The 16,451-nt window shown below is 53.2% G+C and overlaps 1 protein-coding gene across 4 annotated transcripts in view; it reads right to left on the bottom strand.

Annotated features, from left to right (window-relative positions):
* Window positions 1–16,451, bottom strand: part of RNF220 (ring finger protein 220) — a 225,741-nt gene that overhangs the window by 56,740 nt on the left and 152,550 nt on the right. For 3 of the 4 annotated variants that reach the window (XM_059821814.1, XM_059821815.1, XM_059821816.1), the window contains 3 exons: window positions 14,972–15,017; window positions 4,398–4,493; window positions 7–49 (listed from right to left, as the gene is read on the bottom strand). In XM_059821814.1, the coding sequence (XP_059677797.1) occupies window positions 7–49; window positions 4,398–4,493; window positions 14,972–15,017 (185 nt within the window). Of the gene's footprint in view, window positions 1–6; window positions 50–224; window positions 270–4,397; window positions 4,494–14,971; window positions 15,018–16,451 lie in introns of those variants that run through there. The other variant, XM_059821817.1, reaches the window with a different exon arrangement.

The raw sequence follows: 16,451 nt of genomic DNA, 5'->3' as shown, positions 1-16,451 counted from the left end.
ACTCACCGTTCAGCCGGGTCTGCCGGTTCGCTCGCACCCGCAGGAAGGTCTGCAGAGGGGAGACAAGAGCGAAGAAGTGTCAGGGCCCCCGGCCCGCGGGCGCCGGACGGAAACAACTCGCCCCCCGCCGGTGAACAAGGCCCGGCCCGGCCCGGCCCCCCCAGCCCTGCGCATCATCGGGACAACGCACCGGCCCCGGGCCTGTCCACCCCCCCCGCACCCACCTCTTCCCGGCCCCCGCCGCCGGGCCCCCTCCTGCCGCTCTGCATAGCCGCAGACGCCGCGGGAGGCCGGCGGGGCAGCGGGGCGGCGGGCCCCGGGGCGGACCCCCCCGCGCGGCCCGGGATGCGGGCGGATACGGCGCGGCCCGGCAGGCGCCGCCGATCAGCCCCCCGCGGCCGCCGCCATGTTGGCCCCGGTCATGTGACCCGCCGCCGAGCGGGTGAAAGTTCACCAGGAAACCGGCGGGGAGAGGCGCGAGAGGAGGAAGTTCCCATGGCAACCGACAGGCGGCAGCAGGGTCCAACGAGCCCCGGCCAATCAGGACCCAGGGGCGGCTGGAACCCAGGGGCACCTGACCAATCAGAGAGCAGGGATAACTGGGGCCCGAGTGCCTGGCCAATCAGAAATCAGGAGCCACTGGAACACAAAGGCACATGACCAATCAGGGCCCAGGTGCAACTGGCATGCAGGGGCAGGTGGCCAATCAGAGCCCAGGAGCAACTGGAAGCCAGGTTTCCTTGCCCAATAGGGTCTGGGTGTCCTTTAGGCCCAACAGCACTAGCCAATCAGGGCCCTGGGCCCAACTGTAAACCAAATTGCTGGCCAATCAGGAACCAGGGTCAACCACTCCCCAACTTTTCTTGCCCAATTAGGGATTGGGGGCCTTTGAGGCCCAAGGGCACCTGGCCAATCAGGGCCTGAGGGGTAACGACCCTAAGGCATTTGGCCAATGGGGACCCAGAAGCCCCTCCATGGTGCCCGCCCAGCCCAGCCATGGAGCCGCGGGTGCTGCCTCCTGGGCCCTGCCTGACCCGGCCCCTCGGGCACTGGCCTGGGGGGAGGCGAGGCCCGGGGGAGAGGAGCCCTGGCCTTCCCTCCCGTCCCGCGGGCTGAGCACAGCCCGAATGCCAACACCGGCTGCGTCTACCGGGGCTGGGCTGGGCACCCCAGCCCGACCCACCCCAACGGCACCGACCTCAGTTTTGGGGCTCGGAAATCTTTCTGGCCTTCCCGAGGAGAAGTGGCCCGTGCCTTGGGTGTGGGGGCACCCAGGCTATGGGTGGAGCACTGCCACCTCCCCTGTGCTTTTCAGCCTGTCCCCCCTCTTTTGCTTTCTGCATTTCAGCAAACTTGGGCAATCAAACCTGGCCGATGGATTTCTTTCCCACGTCTGCCCACAGCTGTGGTGGGGGACGATCCCAGTGGACCACCCTGAGGGTAGGACAGAGCTCAGGACTGGCATTTGGGCAGCACAGGCTCCTACACACACAAATTCTGTTTTTTCCCCCCCTCTGCAGACTCCCCAGACTTTGTTTCTTGGAATCAAACCTACATTTTTGGGTGTTCACTCTGGCACTTGACAATCTGCTGCTCCTTCTTCAGAGGGAAAACAAAAAAACCACTCCAATATGTTTTTCTGTATCAGAAAATGACGGGCAGCCAGCAAGCTCAGGTGCTGGCTGGTAAGCTTTGCGCAGTGCTGACCTGCATCATACTTCCCAGCTCTGTCTGCAAGCTGAAATGCAGCTGTATTTTCATACATGTGCTTACTCACAAAATCAAAGCTGCTGATTGTTGGTTTTACCCTTTTAATTAATTAAGCTGTCTTTCAGGAGGCATGGTCACTGCTGAGCTCAGGTGGAGGGAGGTGAACCTTTCCTGGACAAGGGTTTTAGGCTTTCAGTTACACTTACTCCACATGTTACTCAGTCACAAATATTCTGTGGGCTCAGCTGACCCATGCAAGGGGGTCTCCCTCCAAGCCTGAAATGTTATCTTTGCAGTACAGCGAATGACTTATAATTTATTGTTGATTTTTCCACCAGGGATTCAGGGTTGTATCTAAATCTAACCAAAACAACTTTATTTTTACTCAGAGCACAGGAAAAGCCCTGACTGACAAGACATACTGTATCTCAGAGGAGCATCCACCCCTGACCCATATTACAAGCTCCTGCGCTACACCAGCTTGCCACCACCTTGGTCTGATCAGTGTCCATGTGCCAACCAGGCTTGGCACAGGGGAGGCGAGGGGATCCCCCCTCCCCACATCCTGGAGCTGCCCCACCGCCTCCCCTGCAGTTCCCTCTCAGCTCAGGGAGCAATGCAAGCAGCCCAAGTGCTGTACAAGCCCATATTTCTGTAGCGCTCCAATTCATAAATCTCCTTCTTCCCTAAATACCCCCATGGTAAATAAGCATGAGGACTAAGAAAACCAAGCCACAGGAATTCTGAAAACCTACACGCCAATAACTCACCTTCTAGCATGTTACTAATACACTGTATATTCACGGTTAGATCACAGATAACACAAGGGACATTCATAATTCCAGCACACCTCTGCATATGGAAAGCTAAATTTTGCAGCCCTTAAAGTCACCACCATGAGAGTCTTCCGCTCTGCTTCCTGAGCATTTTATTTGGTAAGCCAGGAAGACTGACTTCTCATTCATATTGTGGCTTTATCAAGGATATACTGAGGCTTTACACAACCCTGGCACCCACTCTGAGGTCCCTTTACGCTGCCAGAGCAGCATAACGTAGCCAGCACAAGCGTAAATGAAAATCAGGCCCCAGAGGTCTTTTCTCCCTGCAGTGCAGACTTACAACTTCAATTACACATTTGCATTAAGGGCTGCAACCCTCCATAAAATACACTCACAAACTTAAAACACATTAGAGACTAGCTAGACTCAGCACATAGAGGGGGCTTCTGCTGAGAATATTTGTCCTCAAGTATGACATAATAAAAATTTATAGGAATGGAGGACTGCAAGGGACCACCAATTTCAGAGGCTGAAGTGTGGAAGAGCGGGAAGGGAGGGGTGTTCTCCGACAAAGGGGGCCACAGCAGAAGTCTCTTCCATGCCCTTTCGGAAAGAACGTGATTAATTTACTAGCCTTAATAAACAGGCAGGAAAGAGAGCGGGATTACCTGAATCAGGCATTTCTGTATCTTCTGCAGGGTTTTGCTTCTCTTACTTTGTACCAGGTCTCATTGTTCATACAAGGGTAAAGTGACTTGTGATGTGACACCAAGTTATAACTGAAGGCTACGTGGGAATATGTAGCAAACAATGGAGGATCTGGCCCATATTTGATAATATAACCAATAAATAGGACACAGGAGAGAATAATGGGCAACAAATGTACAAATCTGCTACTAATAGGACCTGTCTTAAGGAACACATGCTTTAACTGGGGCTGTTCAGTTAGATCCCCAGCACTGGTCATCAGCCTCTCCCTCTGACGATCCAAACACGCAAAGTGGCCAGTGCAGGAAGACCTGACTGTCTGCCTGACCCTGGGCACAGGGTATCGCTGCAGAGCACCGCAGGATACAGGGTGATGGTGTATGCCAAGCTGGTACAGCCACAGCCCACCCAGCCTGTCCACAGGGCAGGTAGAGGCACGCTTGGGTCTGTGCTGAAGAGCACTGTTAATTTATCTGCTGCCTTTCACAGCTTACTTGAAGCCAGTGGCTGAGCCAAACAGTTTGGATGTGTGTTGAGTCGGAGTCAAGCGTGCCAGCCCACCCCAAAAATACAGACAAGACTTACAACAAGCAAAGCCGTACCTGTGCTGCTGCCTTTCTCTTCTTTTCTTGCTCTATCTCCCTCAACTTTTACTTACTGTGTCACAAGTCAAGACCTGCTGCTCCTCTGGGCAGAGAGTGTTTTATAAAATATGCTGGCATGGCTGTGGATGGTCCAAAACCATTTCTGTTTTGGGTGGGAGTCATGAGTCAGTTTGCTGGGCAGTGGCACACCAGTGAAATGGAGAATTTTGGCCTGCTGCAGGCTGACATCATTCACTGTTTTACAAAAAAATCACTTCTCTGAAAGTTTCACAGTGACACAGGGTAGGTAATGACAAACATAGCCACGGCAATGACCGAAATGATGAATATAATGCAACAGAAACCTCTACAAAGATTTAAAGCAGTTTTGCACAGCTGTGGTTTAAAGCTGGAGCTGGGAGGACTCTGCAGACAAAAGCACTCCTTCAGAGCTGTGTGAGGGACCAAGTGCTCACCTCCCCATGCTGCAGGCAGGCAAGCTTGGGCAACGGTGCGGAGCCAAAAGCAGGGCTCTCACATCCAGAGAGCTGTGGGCACTGGGGCAAACTGGGACCCTGCCTAAGGCTGAGACCAGCAACAGCATCCACCTCCCTACCTGGTATCTGTCCGAGTGATGGATGTCATCTGAGGAGTGGGGCGACGCTGTCGGAGAATCTCCTTCCCGCTTGATTGAGGCTGACAACAAAATTGACTGCAAGAGAAAGGAGAAATTCATGCTGTGAGCATTGCTGAGCTCTCTGCCCCTCGCTAAGCCATCCTCAAAGCCACGGAGAGCATCTGCCGGGCTGTGGGACAGACTGCTGGGCTGTGGGGCTGGCTCTGCTCTTCCCATGGGACCCTGCCCCACGAGGGGACTGGGGTGCAGGGTCTAGCAAAGTGCAAATGCATCAGGCAACAAAGGGGTGGTAATTTTGTCCCCAGGTCTGGTGGCTGGGGCAGAATCAGTCCCTGCTGGAAATGATGTGTGAGGGCCACACCAGAAATTCACATGGTAAGGTGAAGGCGTGCTGACGTGGAGCGGTGCTAACGTGCCCTCGCCCGTCCCTCTAAGTGCTACTAAATCTCTCAATAGCTTTGTAAACCGCACTAAAGCTCTCAGCACCTTTGCAGCGCAACTACCTCTTCCTTCTGTAATGATGCTATTTATTTTAATAAGTAGCACAGACAAAAAGGGCCTTTTAGAAGGTTAAAAAGATCAGTGATATTTGAGACCTAAGAAATCATTGATAAACTTCAAGTCAATAGTAGGTAAGTCTAAATTCTACACACAGTGAACTCTAGCGGGAAAATTACTGCGGGAGTTTGACAGCATCTAAAAAAGCGTACACGGAGTTGCAAATGAACTTTATTGTTAGAAGAGTTTGAGGGAAAAATGCAATTTAAAATTCTAATTTAAAATATAAATTAGCTAAACTAGACTAAATATAGCCCAATACGTTGTAAAAAATGTGCAGTGGAAATGCAGCTCTCCAGATGTTTGTTTGTGAGAATCAGCTGGCAAGATTCGACAATAAATGACTGCTCAGAGATGTGTATGTTTGCAAAGGGAAGTACAGATATCATCTGAATTGGACAGGTCAAGTGTGGTGACAACATTATTAAAAAGCATAATACCTTGGAGAAAGGCAAGTATTCCAGAAACATTTGCCTCTGGGCTGAAATGAAACGTGAAAAAATGTACATTTTTTGTAAAGATACGAGCAAGTGGAAAAATGACTCAGCATACAAATCGATTCAGTCAGCAGGATGCCATCCCCCGGGCTCGGACAGCTCTCCCTGTGAGAAAAGCATGGCAGCGCGGTCAGCGTGGGCACGGAGGGAGGGCGCGCTCGGGATGGAGGCGGGGGAGGAGGATTTGGGATGCTGGGTTCAACACCATGGGCATGAGCTGCCAGCCTTGCCACGAGGGCAAGAGCCGCATCCCTGTCTGCACTGCAGGTCTTTGCCATAAAACATGGCTCTACCGGCCGTGCAGAGACGTGATGTCCTGAAAGGGATCACGGGGAATTACCTGCTGGGGTGCTCAGTTATCTCCTCAGGCACAGTCCCTCCTGCCAATGCCGAGGGCTGTGCTGGCCACATCTTGTGGCTGGCACGCTCCTCAGCTCAGCCCGACCGGGATGCCAGGTTCTGGGAGCAGCAGCGGGAGCCGGTGGGGCTGGGGACATGCAGCGAAGGCTGCCCCAAGAGACTGGCCTCCACTTCCCAGGAGAGAGATGAGCAGAGCAGGGGGTTGTCCTGGCTCACGTGTTGGCCAACTCCAACCGGTGATCGGTTTTGGTGAGCGGCTCTTTTATTTCTGGAGAAGCCCTCTGATAGCCATGTGAAGCAGAGTGCAGACTCCAAGCTCCTGCTGTTGTTTAGTTTCTTTATTTTCTAAACAGAGAACAAGGATGACTTCTGAAGAAGCAGGATCGCACATGTCCTACAAAACGGAGGGATGGAGGCTCAAAGCCTTCAGGTGTGACTCGGAAGAACAGCCCTGCTTGGAGTGGTGCTAAAGTCCTTTCCCTCCTGTAATAAGCCAAGCACCCTGGAGCTGGGAGGGTTAAATCTGTTTTGTCTTCCAGTGTATTCTGGAGAAGGGGAAAAAATACCCATCTCCCCATTCCTCAGCGACAGACAGACAAACCCTCCCCGCCTCCAGCTCCCCCCTCAGCTTCTGGTAGCTCTAATCCAATATTATTATGTGAAAAATGGTTGGGCTAGCTATGGAGACAGTAAATTAAACGTTATGTATTAGTTTTTAGCGTGTGGTCCCGGGAAGAACGCTGGCCCCATTTATTCCACAAACCTCCTGAGCACCATGGCGATGACCTCTGGAAAAACGCAGGGCTAAACTAATCCCAAAGATGTCAATCTCGAGGCCTCTTCTACATACACTTGCAGTTTAGATTAATAAACTGTCTATTTTTAAATTGTGTGCAAGCACTTCAATTCTAAATACCTCGCCGGCATGTTAAACACAGCGTTAGAGATGCCAAGTCACACTTCCCCTTCACTCTTAGGAAACTTGACTTCATTTGTTTTTCTCATTTCTGTGCTCTGTGCCACACTTTGCCTTTCAGGCAGCCGTGGGGGCCGGCAGGGATGCAGGCTCAGGGGCTAAGGCATTAGGAAAGGCACTCGCCATCAAGATGACTTTCATTTCTGCATTAGGCCAGCCTCTCTGCCATCCCAGTTTTGGCCTCTGTTTTCCCAAATTTTTGTGTTGGGGCCCTTTCCCCATGACTAAGTGGCGAGGATGCACAGCCACAGCACGCCAAGCCAAGGATTTGCTGCCCCCCGCATCCACGTTGCTCACACCCACCTGGGTACCGGCAAGCGGGGAAGGGGCAGCGATACAATCCCCATCCCTCTCTCGACTGGCATCTGGGAAGACGGCTGCGGAGGGAAAAGGCAGCTTTACACATGCCCTCCCAGCCCTCGTGCATGCCCAAGCTGCAGGGCAGACCCAAATTCTGGCATCCCACCCCAAAAATGTGGCGCTGGGTGCTCTGCATGCAGACAGGTGTGCTGTACGGCTGTGCGGAGATGCTCCCTACGTTAGGGACCAGCTGCTTTGGCATGGTGGGAACAAGCCTTGATGCTGAAATGTCCCTTTTCCCCTGGGGAAAGGCCACCAGCCAGCTCATCCCCTCCTGGTTGCCAGTTCAGCCCAGCTCCCCTTCAGGGTGCGTCTGAGCGGGGCTATCAGGACAAAAGCACCCTCCTCCCCCCCTGGTCCCCCCTCCTCTGGCAAACCACGGCTCCCAGCATCAAAGACGGAGCAAGGGCCTTGTGCGAGCGGCCGTGCAGCCTCATATTTCTCCCTCCCCTTTAAATCATCTCTCCATTGGGTAAAGGCACTCTCTGTGGAGGTTATAAACCCTGAGAGGATCAGACTGAGCATTACACCTGGGGCAAGCTAAATAAAAAAAGGTCACTGGCGCTTTTTAAACATGGACAAAAAAGCAGTAAAATGTGTTTGGAAAAAAAAATCTGGCATTAAATCATGACTTTTTGCCTGGCTTGCCTCATTAAAAGTGGCCTTTTGGAAGGTAAAATTATCATTGTAAGTGATAAGATCTTTAAGAAAATAATTCACGGCTTCTTCACCCTTTAATATGATAGCCGCCACCGGCTAATTTTTTTCTTAATGGCAACGAGGCCATCAATCTTGCCCAAGCCACGTACTCCCTCCTTCCTCCTGCCCCTCCTGCCGTGCTGGGCAGCCATGGCCCTGCGTGGCGTTTCCTTTCCCACCCCTTGGAGCCCGGCTGTGCCATGCCAAGGGGTAGAGACATGTCTGAGTGTATGGCTTTACCCACTTGTGTCTGCGGATCTGGGCTCTCCCTGGGGATGTGGCACCTCCGGAAGCAGAGGACACGTAAGCCTGGCTCACGCTGCAACGTTCATGCCCTGGTAGCTCCCGACACCCTCCATGGACCGTGCAATTCTGCAGAGCTGGGCTGCAGCGTCTGCAAATGTTTCAGCAGTCTCATTGCAGTTAGGAACAACATATAGTTTACGTATAGAAATACACGGGCAGGTTTGGCATGAATTGAATGTGCATCATGCAGCTGGTGTGCCAGCTGCTGTGATCCCAGTCCATCGCTCTCCGGACCTGCTCCTCCCTGCTCGGGCGGAGGAGCCACGGGCAGCTCCGAGGCGATGCTGGTGAGGGCACATGTGCCAACACGCCGCCAGGTCCCGACCCACAGGCGCTCGAGGCGTGGGCCTGGGGCAGCGCGAGGGGAGGGGATGGGTGTCAGGGTGCAGCCGCCGGCCCGAGGAAATGGATGGAAATTGCTGGCACGCGCCGCCCCCAGCCCTAAGCGCTGCCTCTCACCGGCAGCCGGGGCAGGTGTCGGTGCTGGGAGAGCCCAGCCGGTGCCACTGACATTCTGCTGCCTCTCAAGGCCAGTCATTTGAGAGTGTTAAAGTGCTGGACTCCTGCTTTCTGATAGCCCTGGAAAAACACAGGGAGTCTATTTTTCTTAAACAATCCATCACAGCTGCTGTCAGCAGAACAAATACCCTAACCCTGCTTTTTATGTATCTATATGGCCTTTTTTAATTTTTTTTTTATTTTGGCACAAAGTGTTCCCTGCTTGATGCATTCAGCTTTAACTCTGCCATCTAAATAGGTACTTATCACTTAACATGGAGGTGATGGCTTGACATGTTTTCTGTCTCCTGCCCTCCCCTCCACGGTAGGGAAGCCGTCAAAGTGTTGCTAATAGCTGTTATCACTCGGGAACTGTAACCCGAAAGCAATGAGTGATACCGGGCCTTGCTGCAATTTTCCCCCTTAACTCTGCTAGCTATTTTTTATGTTATTGCTGGAGGATCCCTGACACAAAGATGCTACTATTAGAGCTGAGTTTCCTAGAAGCTTTCGGAGGGTCCACATTTGCTCCCGGGAAAGTTAGAGGTAAAATTATCTAGTGGCTTTTAGCTGGCAGAGATAAAGGTGGGATGGAGCTGGGGATGAAAGGCTTAAATGTGAGAAGGGTGTGAATAGTGAACAGAAATAATGGTATCAGCAGCTTCTGGCCTTCGCGGAAGGATTCCAGTGGTCCACAAGCAGAATAAGCTTACAGAAATGTGAGCTACTGATTTATTTCTGTGCATGTTACAGTCACACCTCGATTGCAGTCGAGCTCTGGGTCCTGTCGGGCGAGACACCAGCTACATGGTGGGGAAAGGGGCACGTTCCAGCAGAACTGCCCATTGGGGATGGAGGGGTTAAGAGGTCTGCTGGGGTCTGCCAGCCTGTCCGTCTCCCCTCCGGGACCACATCCCTCTCCTCTCCTCCTGCTGAACACAGCGGTTTTCCCCGGCCTAATGGGAGGGCACAGCTGTTCGGCCCAAGGGGAGCGAGGGGCTTTGTTTGTTCACGGGCTAATTTGTTTTATGGAATAAAACCTGGCAGAGATTTTTTTTGGAGTGGCTCTGGTATTTATCACCCTGAACTGGCAGGGAATGCGTTAAGCCGACACTCATCCTAGGTAATTTCCCCTCCTTCGCGTATCTGTGGGCTGTTCTCCTGTTCCAGGCTTGGCCATAGCTTTGCCACAATACTCAGATTTAGCTTTCTAATCTTTCCTTGTAAACCACAGCTATAGAGGGAGGGGCCACAGATATGGTGAGTGACTTCTCCAACCCCTGCAGCGAGTCAGTGACACAAGAGGAGTTAAAACCCTGTGCCCCTAACACCCTTCCCTGGTTCCTACCACCAGACACGATACGGAGAAGTTAAATGATTGTGCTAGAAATTTCATCTCGAGTGAGGCAGCTGGAAAGGGCTTAATACAGACATTCTGTCAAGGTTTAAGGCTCCAAATCTTGCTTGCTTCAAAGCTCTTTTTCCTTGGAGGGCTTTAGTGGTCAAATTTCCCTCTAGGTGCTGTAATTCTCTCTCAAACTGCTCGGTGAAGCTGTAAAATCACAGGGGTGGGTGGGGGAATCAAAGGGCTCTGGCACTGTGGCTCGGTTCCCAGCTCCGCCGGAGGTCTTGGAACAGCATGCTGGCCGCCTGCCTGCGGGCACCCTCCGAGGAGCTGGGTGCACACCTAAACAAACCAGCCGCAAGCATCTGCTGGGTGTGGGAGATGGGTTTTGTTCCTGGCCACTCGCTTTGGTGTTTGTTTGCAGCAAGAGCCAGCTCATGGGCTGGACCGTTAGTGGGAAAGGCAATTTGCCATCATGTGTTAGGAAGCAGCAGTGGAAAAGGAACGCCGAACTCGCCACGAGAGCTGGGATGCTTCACAGACCCCAGTCTCTTCCCATCAGTGGTCAGTACCAGCACTTTCAGAGAGGATATAAGAAAGTTCAGCGGACGCTGTTAGGTGACAGGTAACAGTCTGTAGCTAATATCCTGAAATTTAGGCGTTGTCATCTCTCTGGGCAGAGATGATATGCCACCTAGATGACAGCCTGTGGAGAGAGAGCCATAGGCCAGACAGGCAGTGGCAAAGAAGTGCTCTTAGGTAGCTAGGAGGACCTGGGGATGCTGACTCTCAGAGTTACTGCCGGCTGCTCAAGGAAGAGCAGGAACAGCGGGACTTAGACTGCTCATACACCTCACCAACATGGGTTCAACTCAATGTGTGCTCCTCTCCCGCAGAACCCCTTGCAAGGGGCAGCCAAGGCAAGAGGGGAAAGGTAAGCGGACACCGTGAAACCCAGGAACAATGCCTGGAGGAACTGCATGCTGCTGACAGCTACCTACAGACTCCTGGGCAGCCATGAGCCTGGGCAGAGCCCATGGTATTGTCCATACGCCTCTGCAAGACATCCCTGATGCCTGGCCTGCCTGAAATGTGGCCTCTGGCCATGCTGGGGAGTTCTGCAGGGAAGCTCTGGGCTCACAGAGGTTTGGAGCATGGCTGGCTAGGACACATCTTCAGAAAGTGCCCTCCTGAGTGGCTCTGGTGTTGGGTTTCCGCATGGTGACCCAGGACAACAGTGAAAGGTTACTGAACAACGCCCAGCCCACAACTGGTGAACAGGACTATGGACCCGTGGTCTCCAGCTCAGCAAGAGCAAGGACATTCTCCATCCCTTCCCATGGGCGTGAAGCACCTGTTCGCACCAACACAGAAACTTCTCCCTGGTGAAGAATTTCTTTTCCCACCCCTCCTCTTCCTCCTGGTGTCTCAGACATGTCATCAGAGAAGGATGCTATGGATGTCCAGGATTCTCCTTGAAGTCCAATGCCTGAGGAAGACCTTTCCCACAGCAGAGCCACTGGGTGTGCTTTCTGCAAGGAGATGGGCTTTTAGCACCTTTTTGCACCTCTGCCTTCTGCAAAGAACAGGCAAGAGGCAGCCCAGCAAGAGCAAGCTGTCACCATGACAGGCGGGGGCTCAACGGGCTACCTGGCTCTCAGCAACATGAAGACCAAGGCACCAAAGGGTATCACAAGCCATGGGGTGAGCATGCAAACTTGCAATCAGGGACACAAACTGCAGCTGGGAGGAGATAGCGCTGTTCCCCTTGCTGTCCGCAGGCCACAGGACTTCCTGAAGACACCAAGCAGCTATCTCAGGCCCTTCTGCCCAGCCAGAGGCTGGCAGAGCCCAGCTTGTCACCAGCTTTCCTAAGTAAGTGGCAGTCAGAGATTTCAGATAGAAATCTCATCCTGAGGCTCGCTACAGAGTTTTGTCATCTGCTTGTCCAAGTGTCTTGTCCACACTGGCATACCACCATTGATTGGGCTTGGTCACTAGCAAAGCAAACGAGGATCCTGAATGCTGCGGAGCTATGTGGTGCTCAGCGCTGCCCCCCGAGCTGCCTTCGCAGAGAGGGAGCCCAGGCAGCGAGCAGACGTGTTGGCTGGAGCCCCCCAGCTCGCAGCCCTTGCTTGGCCGTCACTGCCTGCGTTGGCTCCGACAATAGAAGAACCTGATACAATAATCCTGCATTCATCACATCCCATGTTGAGTGATTGGATTTTCTTTGACATATTGCCATGAAAATTGACCCAGTGCAGTGAGTGACAGCTCTTCAGGGACAGGAAAGCAGCAAGCGAAGAATATGCGTTTACATCTAGGCTTTTATTGCCAGGAGAGACTTTCGCCAGGGCAATGGTAGGGAAGGGATGGGAGCAGAGCCAGGAGACAGAGCATGGGGGGAATTAAATCCCCTGCCCCCAGCTGTACCCCAGGAAGAGGCTTAAGCCAGCACAGAAGCAGCAACAGCCCATGAGAGTATATGCAAAGACCCTAAATGAGTCCTAAAGTGGTCTTAAAGCCACCGGTGACCACAAAGGTAACGCCTTTGGTAACACCAGCCTGCACCCCACCCCGGTTCCCATCTCCCTGAGTGGAACCAGCCTGTCCCTGCCTGTCCTGCCAGGGGATGCTGAGGGATGGGGAGATGCAGCCCCTTTGTCCTGCTGCTGAGCTGCTGGAGCTGCTGGCCCTTTTGTTGGCACCAGGAGAAGGACTGGCCAGGAAAAGTGACAGTCCCCACGGTCCTTGCGACCCCTTCCACCGGTGCCCGGGGTGGGAAGTGGGATGCGGCACAGGTCCCAGCTCTTCCCGGGCGGTGCCTGCCAGACCTCCAGTGACGCCTGGGTGCCTGGGCATGGGCTGCAAGCCCACCCTGGGGGTCTGTCCCCCATTCCTCTGCTTGGGACCCCTCTTAAGGGTGGCCCAGAGGCCCAGCTTTGTCCCCAGCAGGACTTTCTTGGAGGGACTTCACATCCCAATGGGCTATTCCCACCCTATGTTGCAAACACTCAGTGGGCACAAAGGGAAAGAGCAGCCTTCATCTCCTTACCACCTTCCTCCTCAATCCTGCCTGATTACAAAGGGGCCTTTAATACCAAGCTCAGGTGAAGGTGACAGCGCTGTGCCTTCCCATGCCACACAGGACTTGTCTCCCAGCAAAAGCCACCTAGAAATAATGAATCCTCTTGGGCTGAGAGGCTTTCAAGCTCTCTGAGAAGGGAATGAAAGATTTCCTGATTTCACCCTCTCCCTCCCTGCTCTCCTGGCTTCTTGAAGTTAATGTTCTTAGCCCCAGACGTGACGGCAAAGGGAAAAGATCCATGTGGTGACAGGGGACGATTGATCTCTTTTACATAGAACGACGCTCCAGTCCCAGTTTAATCCCCTCGCTCAAGGCAAATGGGATTCTTTGTCAATGGAAACTTCAAAAGCCCAGCCCCGCCGTGAGATGGACCTTCTTCTTTATCTGGTCTCTGTCAGTCACTCGCTGTGTTTCCCTCCAAACAGCTAATCTGTCTTCCTAGCCGTCCTTCTCCCTCACAGGCGATGTGTTCGGGACTGTTGAGTTATCTACACTCAGACCTGATGAGGAGGGAAAGGGAAGCTTGCAGAGTCCAGCTGCTTTCATTTTGCGAGTGCCTTTTCCAGCTCCTTCGAGATGTCCCAAGGGAGCCTCACGCTTCATGGATCATCAACAGCGGGTGGGTTTGGGGATTGCTTTCCGCTCTGCTTGTTTTTCGTGGGAGAAATAGTCAGGTCTCTGGTCCCCTCCTGGTCTCCCCTGGGACAGGGCATGGGAGACAAGGGTAGTCATGCAGGAGATGGGAATGCCAAAGGTGTGGAGCACTACGGAGTATCGCCATGATCTTTATTTTCCCTTGTGGGGTTTGGGAAATTGTTGGGTTGACATGGGAGGTGTCCCTGCCTACTGGGAACTTGGGTCAGCATAGCCCCCAGCCCCTCGCTTGGTGGAGCAGACAAGGTGTTTATGTGCTTGGCAAGATACCCAGCCCCAAGGGGGAAACCTAGAGCTGAAATGTCAGTCTCCATTTCTGACACCACATGCCAAAAATGTCCCAAAGCTTCCAGAAAAAAAAAAGGCAGAGTGAGACCTGAAATCGATTCTGTTAAAACGAGCATGGAGGCACCTCCCGAGAGAGATGCCCTGCACCTCCCCGGAAGCCTGGAGCCTCCCTGGCTTGGACTGCATCACCAGAAGCCTAGGGGAGCTTGGACCACTTGCCTTTGCCTGGCTTGGGGAGCACAGCGTGATTTTCAGAGGCTGTGCAATGCCCAGCTGTGCTGCAGTGTGCTCCTTGCCACCCACCGGCCTGCCCAAAATCCGGTCCTTCCCACCGCCGTTTCATATGAAGTTCAGCTAACAGTAATGCTAATTAGTAAATTATGCCCTTCGCAGTGATGCCATGATGCTCTGTGCATTTTGTATTTTTGCATTCTGAGCCAAGAGGATGGGAAGTGGGTCCTGGGGAGGGGCATGTGGCTGAGATGGGGTCTTTTAGTGATTTGGGCTCCTCCTCGGGTGTGCTCTGCTCTCCCTGAGGCCGTCCCACTCCCCTCTTCCAAAGCTGGCATATGGCTCTGGCTCCAGGAACTCCCGCACATGATTTCCCAGGCTGAACTCAGCCTGCGTGTGATCAGCTCTCATTAGCTGTCATTAGACACAATCTGGAGTCCCGGAGCCCGCCGGGTCCTTCAGCTCCACCATCCCTTGGCTGCACAAGGAACGAGAGAGCCCCTGCAGGGACTTGACCACTCCAGCCCAGTGGGTGAATGGGGACAGCAGCATCCCCCAATGCTGGCCGGCCCCCAAAGCACGGCCACGTTCCTGGGGGACACCAAGTAGCAGGACAGGGAGTGGGCTGGGAAGGTGAGAGGGTGTAAAGAGCATCCCTTGGGGGGGAAAGTGTGCTGAGCTGTGCTCACTTACCTTGGGGGTGCCCGCTGCCATGGCATCCTTCAGGATGGAGCTCTTGCTGCCAAGAGAGAAGAGAATGGGGTCAGAGTCACAAAACCACTGCGACGGGCAATGCAGGGAGTGCTTTGGGGGATCTCATAGGGTCAAATAGCAAAGCACATGGCTGCTCATCCCCAGACCAACAAGAGCCTCCTCACCCTGATCGGAGGGGCACGGAAAGGAGGGCAGCACCAACTATTTCTCCAGCTGGAATAACATGGTCTATGAGTGGAACCCCCCAAACCCAGCCACAAAATACAGAGTCAACTCCCGACTCTCCCCCTCCTTGGGGGCTTGCACATCTCCTCTCCCAGCCCTGGGGAAAAGCAGGGAGCAAGCCTGCAGGGGCACTGGGAAGAAAGCCAAGGAGAGGGGAGAGGAGGTGGCGAGCCCTGTGTAGGGTCAGGCACAATGAAAAAAAGGAGGGCAGGAAAGAGACGGCGATTAAATCGGGGTAAGAGCAAGGGAAAGAAGATCCCCTCTGCTCTAGCTGCGCCTTGGAGGCAGCAGCTCTGCCGGAGGCTGGAGTGATTTGTTAATTCAGCTTGTTCCCCATTTAGCAGGGAAGGAGGTCCCCGCTACGGTGCTCCTCCTCGCCTGCCCTCGCCAGCGGGAGATGCTATAGATTTAATAACACCTTCCCCCCTCCAGACAGGTTAAACTTGAAACAATTACATATCAAAGCCGACATGGCGGGGAGGCCTGCACTGTAATTTTTTGGTTATTAAAGTAATCTCTCTCATGTAAATTCTCCTGCTAACATGCTGCAAACAGCATTAGGAAATAAATTATTTCCCCATGATTCGATTTGTCAATGCAAAGCACCTGCAGCAGGCAAAAGGCTCTTGAAATATGTTGCCAAGCTCAGTGCCTGTGCTTGTAAGTGCACGCCGGTGGGGTGGCTGGCTCCCAGCTCCCCATAGCCCCGGGGAGATGATGGATGGGTGGGTGGAGGGGGGAGGTTAGTGGGGAGAGGCGGAGGTTGGGGAAGGGGGGGGAATGGAATTGTGTTTAATAACAAAATTTGTATGCAAGCCTGTATCCCAGGCTAAGGATGAGTGATCGGCAGCCAGAAAGTATTAAAAAGCCTCGCTAAACAGATGCTGACAATAGAACAAGACATATCAAATCAGATCTACTTCAGAAACATTAATATACACACGCACACATGCTCGCCTGCGCGCGCGCGCCCGGCTCCGCACACCCGCGCTCCTTTCTTCTCAATCACAGCAATATGGGAGACATCAATAAATTTTTATGAGACTTTTAGAAGATCAACACGGTACTAGATGTGACAAAAAAGCAATGTGCCTGTCATGTTCGCTTTGTCGGGGACACTTTAGCCCCAGATGCCGAGCTGCAGTGGCAGCGGGGAGAAATTGAATTTGGCTGGCTTTAATCTGCCTTGATTTGGCAGATGGCTGGGTGTTATGAAATGAGCAGGGATGGAGGA

This window comes from Gavia stellata, chromosome 10 (assembly GCF_030936135.1).
Source record: "Gavia stellata isolate bGavSte3 chromosome 10, bGavSte3.hap2, whole genome shotgun sequence".
In the NCBI taxonomy this organism is placed as follows: Eukaryota; Metazoa; Chordata; class Aves; order Gaviiformes; family Gaviidae; genus Gavia; species Gavia stellata.
This window is presented reverse-complemented; position numbering and strand designations above follow the sequence as displayed.